Here is an 8,336-nt window from a genome sequence, read left to right as displayed (position 1 = left end):
CACCACCTGATCAGCTGGTATATGTTGATGATATGTCATGCACGTGCGTATAAATGGGATGCCCTCAGAGGCTTGATGATGTTACGTACACATATACCTATGTATGATACGACATTTATATGCACGTGCATGACATTATAAATGTTTCAGGATTCACAAAGTTATTTAGACTCACAGGTGGAATTCTTTACTCCATGTTTCATCTATGTCTTTATATACTGATTTTCATGCCTTACATACTCAGTACATTATTCGTACTGACGCCCCTATTTCCCAGGGCCTACGTTTCACGCCCGCAGGTGCAGGTAGATAGGCTAAAGATCCCCTTTCTTAGGAGCCTTGATCAGCGAGAGTTGGTGTGCTTCATTTGATCCGGAGCTGCTTTGAGTTTTGGTATGATGTGTTTGTATACATATATGGGTATGACGGGGCCCAGTCCCGTCCTTGTACAGCTGTACATTCTATTAGAGGTTTTTAGACAATCATGTATAGTTGGATAGTATGTGGCCTTGTCGGCTTCCAATTTTGGATATATATTTGCCTATAGCAGCCTTGTCGGCTCACCCTACCGCATCCCGCATGTGTATTTATATATGTCTTTTGGACATATTTTCCTCACGTATGTTATTCACGGGATTTAACAGTTTAATGACATATGTTATTTATGACCTACCCTTAATTCATATTTATTTATATCTTAGACGCATGCTTAGGGGTGTTCGACAGGTAGGACTCGGGCACTCGTCATGGCTCATTGGTTTGAGTCGTGACAAAAGTGGTATCAGAGCAGTTCTGTCCTAGGGTTGACCATGTCTAGTAGAGTCTTGTTTATGAGTGTGTTATACACCATATTTATAAACAGGAGGCTACAGGACATATAGGATGTTATCCTCCTTTCTTATCTTATATCGTGCGATATGAGAATTTATTTCCCTAACGATATGTTATGTTTTCAGCGATGCCTAAGAAGGCTACAGCCACCCAGAAGGGCAAGTCTGTCACTGATGAGACTACTAGTCGAGCGCCACGAGTTACCAGGGCTCGGGGAGAGTCTCAAGTGAGATTCCATCTCAAAATTCACATACCTCGCCCTATCCATAGGAGATCTGAGGGGCACCAGCTCCAGCGCCTGCCCCTGTACATCCAGCTCGTCAACCAGGTGCACTGGGTCAGGATATGAGAGATTATATTCAGCTATTAACTCGATTAGTAACCGCACAGGCTTGGCGTCAGGAGGTAGGTATTGGTCATGTAGATAGGTCCGTCAGTACGAGGGTTCGTGATTTCATTAATTTGGACCCTCCGATATTCACTAGAGCAGATCCAAACGAGGACCCTCAGGTATTTATCGATAGGATGCAGAGGACTTTGAGGGTAATGAAGGTCACTGCGACTGAGTCAGTTGAGCTAGCTTTCTATAGACTTCAAGATGTTGCAGTTAATTGGTATGAGTCTTGGGAGTTGTCCAGAGGTGAAGATGCCCCTCTAGCGGTATGGCATGAGTTTACAGAGGCTTTTATTCATCATTATCTTTCACCAGAGCTTAAACGTGCCAGAGTTGATAGGTTCTTGACCCTTCGGTAGGGTAACATGAGTGTTCAGGAGTACATTCTTCAGTTTGATTTTTTGGCTAGGTATGCTCCCACTATTGTATCTAAGATGGAGGATCCGGTTCACCGGTTCGTGATGGGGTTGGAGCCGCACTTTCTTAACGACTGTATGTCGGTCACACTTCAGCCAGGCATGGATATTTCTCGTATTCAGGCATACGCTCAGGGTGTAGAGGAACGTAAGCAGAAGCAGAGGGCCGATCGTGAGCATGATAGGGTCCAGAGTAAGAGAGCGAGATCTTCGGTTCCTTCTGGTGAGTTTCGAGGTGGTAAGAGACAATAATACCTGAGGTATCCAGCCATCGGTTAGCGCACCCCTCAGTTTTCCGATAGAAGATTTGATCGTTCCACATATTCAGGGCCTAGTCAAAATTTCAGGGCCTCAATTTTTCAGTATAGGGGTGAGTTAAGTCAGATGAGGTCGCCCTTGCCACGATGTGCTAGTGTGGTAAGCAGCATGTCAGGCAGCGTCGTATGGGGTTGGGTGTTTGTTATACTTGTGGTTATCCAGGCCACGTTATGAGAGATTGTCTGACGAGAGGTGGTACAAGCCTAGTTCAGCCAGCAGGATCTGTAGTTGCTTCGTCATTATCAGTACGCTACCCTAGGCAAGGTTCACAAGCACCAATCGGCAGTGGTAGAGGCAGAGGTGGAACATCTAGCTCGAGCAGTCCTCAGAACTGCATTTATGCATTAGCAAGTCGACAGGATCAGGAGTCGTCACCTGATGTTGTTACGAGTATATTATCAGTTTCCTCACATGATGTATATGCATTGATTGACCCAGGTTCCACCTTATCATATGTTACTCCGTTAGTGGCTAGTAAGTTTGGAATAAAACCTGAGTTGGTTAGACCTTTAGTGGCGTCCACACCTGTTGGGGATCCAGTGATAGCTAAGCGGGTATATAAAGATTGTATAGTAGTAGTTCATAGTCAATATGCAGTAGCAGACCTAATCGAGTTAGATATGGTAAAATTTGATGTTATAATGGGTATGGATTGGTTGGCTTCTTGTTATGCCAACGTTGATTATAGATCAAAGATGGTCCAATTTCAATTTCCAGGGGAGCCAGTTTTGGAATGGAAAGGTAATACAGCATCACCAAGAGGTAGATTTATTTCCTATCTCAAGGCAAGGAAGATGATCAAAATGGGCTATATTTATCACTTAGTTCGGGTTCAAGCTGTGAAAGTAGACTCACCAACCATTCAATCTATCCCTATGGTTAATGAGTTTCCCGATGTTTTTTCGATGAGCTTCCGGGTCTTCCTCCAAAGCGAGAAATTGAGTTTTCTATTGACCTATTATCAGATACTCAGCCAATATCTATCCCTCCCTATAGAATGACACCAGCAGAGTTGAGAGAGTTGAAGGAAAAACTAAGGGACTTGCTTGAAAAGGCTTTATCAGACCTAGTACATCACCATAGGGAGCACCTGTGTTATTTGTGAGAAAGAAAGATGATTCCTTGAGGATGTGTATTGATTATAGGCAGTTGAATAAGGTGACGATCAAGAATAAGTACTCGCTCTCGAGGATTGATGATTTATTTGATCAGTTACAAGGTGCCAAGTGTTTCTCGAAGATAGACCTGAGGTCTGGGTACCATCAGGTAAGGGTTAAGGAGAAAGATATTCCGAAGACATCATTCAGGATCAGATACGGGCACTTTGAGTTTCGTGTTATGTCATTCGGTTTGACTAATACCCCAGCAGTATTCATGGATTTGATGAACTGTGTGTTCATACCCTTTCTAGATCTATATGTGATTGTATTTATCGATGATATATTGGTTTACTCCCGTTCAGAGGCTGAGCATACAGATCATTTGTGTACGGTGCTCAGAGTTCTACAAAAAGAGAAGTTGTACGCAAAACTCTCCAAATGTGAATTCTGGTTGAATTTTGTAGCTTTCCTTGGACATATTATTTTAGGTGAGGGTATCTGGGTTGATACCCAAAAGATTGAGGCAGTGAAGACTTGGCCTAGACCCACGACACCGACGGAGGTTCGTAGCTTCCTCAGTTTGGTTGGTTATTACAGGATATTTGTAGAGGGGTTTTCTTCTCTTTCAGCACCATTGACAAAGTTGACTTAGAAGGGAGCTAAGTTTCAATGGACTGATGCTTGCAAACAGAGTTTCCAGGGATTGAAGGAAAGATTAACTTCAGCACCGATTCTAATGCTCCCAGAGGGGACCAATGGTTATGCTATCTATTGTGACGCTTAGGGCATTGGATTGGGTTGTGTACTGATGCAACATGGTAAGGTGGAAGTTTATGCTTCTAGACAACTAAGAAAGCACGAGAAGAATTACCCAACACACAATTTAGATTTAGCCGCGGTGATTCATGCACTAAGTATGTGGAGGCACTACTTGTATGCAATTCATGTTTATATCTATACGGATCATAAGAGCCTTCAGTATATCTTCAAGCAAAAGGAATTGAATTTACGCCAAAGGAGATAGTTGGAGCTACTGAAAGACTATGACATTGATATTTTATACCATCCAGGAAGGCGAAAGTAGTAGCCGATGCCCTCAGCTGTAGATCTATGAGTAGCATGTCATGTTTACAACCAGAAAAGAGTGGGATAGCCCATGACATTCATCAGCTAACTAATCTTGGAGTTCGATTACTGGACTCAGGTGATACTGGGATTACTATTCAGGATGCGGCAACATCCTATTTAGTAATTGAAGTGAAGGAACGCCAATACGAGGATCTTGTATTAGCACATTATAGGGATACAATCCCTCAGAAGGAGAAGATACCATTTGAGATTACAGAAGATGGGGTCCTCAGGTATCGAGGACGATTATGTGTCCTTAATGTTATAGGGCTGCGTCGGCAGGTTATGGGAGAAACTCACTATTCTCGTTATTCTATCCATCCAGGAGCAACAAAGATGTATCATGATATCAGAAAAATATATTGGTGGGATGGAATGAAAAAGGATATAGCGGAGTTTGTTGCTCAATGCCCTAACTGTCAGCAAGTTAAGATTGGGCATCAAAAACCCGGTGGATTATTGTAGGCTATAGAGATTCCGACTTGGAAGCGGGAAGTAGTCAATATGGATTTCATCATAGGTTTACCTCGTACCTAGTGTAAGTTCGATTCTATATGGGTGATTCTTGATAGACTTACAAAATCAGCCCATTTTTAGCCCGTTAGGACTATATATTCCGCAGAGGATTATGCAAGACTTTACATTAAGGAGATAGTACGACTTCATAGTGTCCCTATATCTATTATCTCGGATAGAGGTGCTCAGTTTATAGCTAATTTTTGGAGGTTCTTCCAAAAAGGATTGGGGACTCAGGTAAGTCTTAGTACGACATTTCATCCCCAGATAGCTGGACAAGTTAAGCGTACTATTCAGACACTTGAGAATATGTTACGGGCTCGTGTGATAGACTTCAAGGGTAGCTGGGATGATCATCTGCCGCTTATTGAGTTCGCGTATAATAATATCTATCATTCCAGTATTCAGATAGCTCCATACGAAGCTCTTTACGAACGAAATTGTAGGTCGCCTATAGGATGGTTCGATGTTGGGGAAACTAAGTTAGTAGGACTAGAGTTGGTACAACAGGAAATCGAGAAGATTAAGCTTATACGGGAAAGGCTATTAGCATCTCAAAGATGTCAGAAGTCTTATGCAGATAATCGACGATGAGACTTGGAGTTTCAGGTTGACGACTAGGTATTCCTAAAGGTATCACCAATGAAAGGCGTTATGAGGTTCGGTAAGAAAGGAAACCTTAGCCCTCGGTACATTGGACCATATAAAATCATACGCAAGGTAGGCCAGGTAGCATATGAGTTAAACTTGCCTTCTGACTTGGAGTCTATACATCCAGCCTTTCATGTGTATATGCTCCGTAAATATATCAGAGATCCTTCCAGAGTCGTGTCAGTTGACGATGTTCAGGTCACAGAGCAGCTATCATATGAGGAAACTCCCATTGTTATACTTGATAGACAGGTTCGGAGATTGAGGACTAAAGACGTAGCTTCGGTGAAAGTACTTTGGAGAAACAAATATGTGGAAGAAATGACATGGGAAGCTGAAGAGGACATGAAGTCTAGGTATCCTCACTTGTTTCCTTTTCCATAGGAGGATCCGACTAAGACATCACAGTCTTAAGGTACGAGTGTGGATTCTTGTGTTAATTATTTTCATTGGTCGTGTGAGGCCATTGTCGTGATTGATGATTGTGGCAATATGTGGCATTGCATTATTGAGTTTTCTACAAGAAGGGTTGATAGTAGTACCGTTTCAAAGACAACTCTACTAAAATTTATATAGATACCAAAATTTGAGGACGAATGTTTCTACGGGGGGAAGGATGTTACATTTCGCATTATCGTACGTTAAAGTTTCGTCGTAAGTTAATCGACGTAGACTGGGGAATGGGATTATTTTTGAGTTTATAAGCATTTATGCTATTTGTAACATGTGATAAGTAAGTACCGTGAAGGTTAGAGGGTAAATATATCAAAGAAGATGAGTTTCGTTGGAGGTTGTCAATTTGGGATAAAATACGGTCAGAGCTATAATACCCGATATTTATGGACTAGTGTCATACAAGGTACCACATGACCATGATAGTAAGGTGTATAAAACATGTTAAAAGTGATTAGTATTTTAAGTAATTTAGGATAATTCTTAATTATGTGAGTAATTGGTTAATTATTAGATTAGTGGGGGATTAATAAGTTAATTAAGGAATTGGTGGACAATTATTGGGTGGGAAATTCCCCTCCCCCACCCCACCCCCCAACATGGCAGCAAGCTATGCCCAAATAATGACTCTTATATCATGTAGCAAGGTAGCACATTTAAGAGAGTCTTGTAGCTAGGTCATCACCTAAGTGGGCCCCACACCCACCAAGATTAAAAACCTCTCTAAATAACGTAAGGAGATGTTTATATCTCTATAATGTTAGGAAAGAAGGATTCAGCAAATTCATACAAGAATATATGATAGTAACGTGATTTGCTTCAACAATTCATATGAAACTACTTAATACTATAGCAGCGTGAAATTTCAATTCTAAGGGAGTACGGTACAATCTTTCGCAAGAATATCATACGGAGTTTATCCTACATCGATCAGCCGTTATGTGTTTTGTTGCAATTGACGTATGTTAAAGGGATTGTCAAGAGAATCGGCTTAGGTATGTTAAGGCTATCCCTTCTTTCTTTTTGGCATAATTCATACGATACAAACGAAACGAGCAAATATGCAACTTTCATAAATGACTCTATTCATAAAAGTACTAAGAGTGCCTATATTCTTGATTCCCCATGTGTCTTATTATTATATCTTCTATTCATGGGTCTCAGAAAAATATGTAGTTGATAAAGTTATCCGAAAGGCATATTGATCTTATGACATTACGAGAAATCTTATTAAAGTACTTCTTATGCATTTCATTCATTTATACATGTACAGTGACCCATGACCAGATGGCGTTATATACCCGTATATTATATGTATATGGGATATGGAAAAAGGTTACGACGTTATATATGCACTACCACCTGATCAGCTGGTATATGTTGATGATTTTGCCCACAGTTGTCGAAATGATATGATGGGATGCCCTCAGAGGCTTGATGATGTTATGTACACATATACCTTTGCATGGTACGACATTTATACGCACGTACATGGCATTATAAATGTTTCAGGATTCACAAAGTTATTTAGACTCACAGGTAGAATTCTTTACTCCATGTTTCATCTATGTCTTTATGTACTGATTTTCATGCCTTACATACTCAGTACATTATTTGTACTGATGCCCCTATTTCCCGGGGCGTGCGTTTCATGCTCGCAGGTATAGGTAGACAGGCTGACGGTCCCCTTTCTTAGGATCCTTTATCAGTGAGAGTTGGTGTGCTCCATTTGATCCGAAGCTGCTTTGAGTTTTGGTATGATGTGTTTGTATACATATATGGGTATGACGGGGCCCAGTCCGTCCTTGTACAGCTGTACATTCTATTAGAGATTTATAGACAGTCATGTATAGTTGGATAGTATGTGGCCTTATCGGCTTATAGGTTTGGATATATATTTGTCTATAGCAACCTTGTCGGCTCACCCTACAGCTTTCTGCATGTATATATGTCTCTTGGACATGTTTTCCTCACGTATGTTATTCACGTGATTCAACAGTTTAATGACATATGTTATTCATGGCCTACCCATAATTCATGTTTATTTATATCTTAGACGCATGCGTAGGGGTGTTCGATAGGTAGGACTCAGGAACTCGTCATGACCCATCGGTTTGGGTCGTGACACTCTAGAGGGGCTCCTTCAGCCCAAGCGCTATAATCTGCACGGACAACTCACGTACTATAGTATTGATATTTGGATCCGCACTGACAATTCACATGCTGCACAGACAACTCTCGCACTATAATAAGCCAATCTGGCATGCTGCGGGATGCAGCCCGATCCCATAATTATCCTCACAATCAAGCCCTCGTCCTCACTCTGTTATCAATATCTCTAGTCTCTCGGGCTCACAATGTCATGAAACTAGCCCAAACATGATGATATGGTGTATCCATAAATATCAACAAAGACCAAGATATGATATGCAATGAATGAATATGATTGAGTATGAAATTACAGTTTAAACATATAATTCGACAGTAAAAATGACCTTAGTGGGTCCTAATAATAACAACATTTGCCTA

General features: G+C 41.1%; 1 protein-coding gene across 1 annotated transcript; it reads left to right on the top strand.

Annotated features, from left to right (window-relative positions):
• The first annotated feature begins 1,176 nt into the window (after positions 1 to 1,176).
• Positions 1,177 to 5,738, top strand: LOC138903107 (uncharacterized). The gene is made up of 6 exons (XM_070191022.1): positions 1,177 to 1,565; positions 1,635 to 1,864; positions 2,122 to 2,721; positions 3,751 to 3,817; positions 4,130 to 4,420; positions 5,516 to 5,738. Exons 1-6 carry the CDS (start codon positions 1,177 to 1,179, stop codon positions 5,736 to 5,738), a joined length of 1,800 nt encoding a protein of 599 aa, XP_070047123.1.
• Positions 5,739 to 8,336: the final 2,598 nt, after the last annotated feature.

Source organism: Nicotiana tomentosiformis, chromosome 12 (genome assembly GCF_000390325.3).
Source record: "Nicotiana tomentosiformis chromosome 12, ASM39032v3, whole genome shotgun sequence".
Taxonomy (NCBI): domain Eukaryota; kingdom Viridiplantae; phylum Streptophyta; class Magnoliopsida; order Solanales; family Solanaceae; genus Nicotiana; species Nicotiana tomentosiformis.
This window is presented reverse-complemented; position numbering and strand designations above follow the sequence as displayed.

Coding starts and splice junctions, on each gene's coding strand:
- LOC138903107 (XM_070191022.1), top strand. CDS start 1,177: ATGAGAGATTATATTCAGCTATTAACTCGATTAGTAACCGCACAGGCT. Junction 1,566..1,634: donor AAACGTGCCAGAGTTGATAG/GTTCTTGACCCT, acceptor TTTTTTGGCTAG/GTATGCTCCCACTATTGTAT. Junction 1,865..2,121: donor GAGATCTTCGGTTCCTTCTG/GTGAGTTTCGAG, acceptor GTGGTTATCCAG/GCCACGTTATGAGAGATTGT.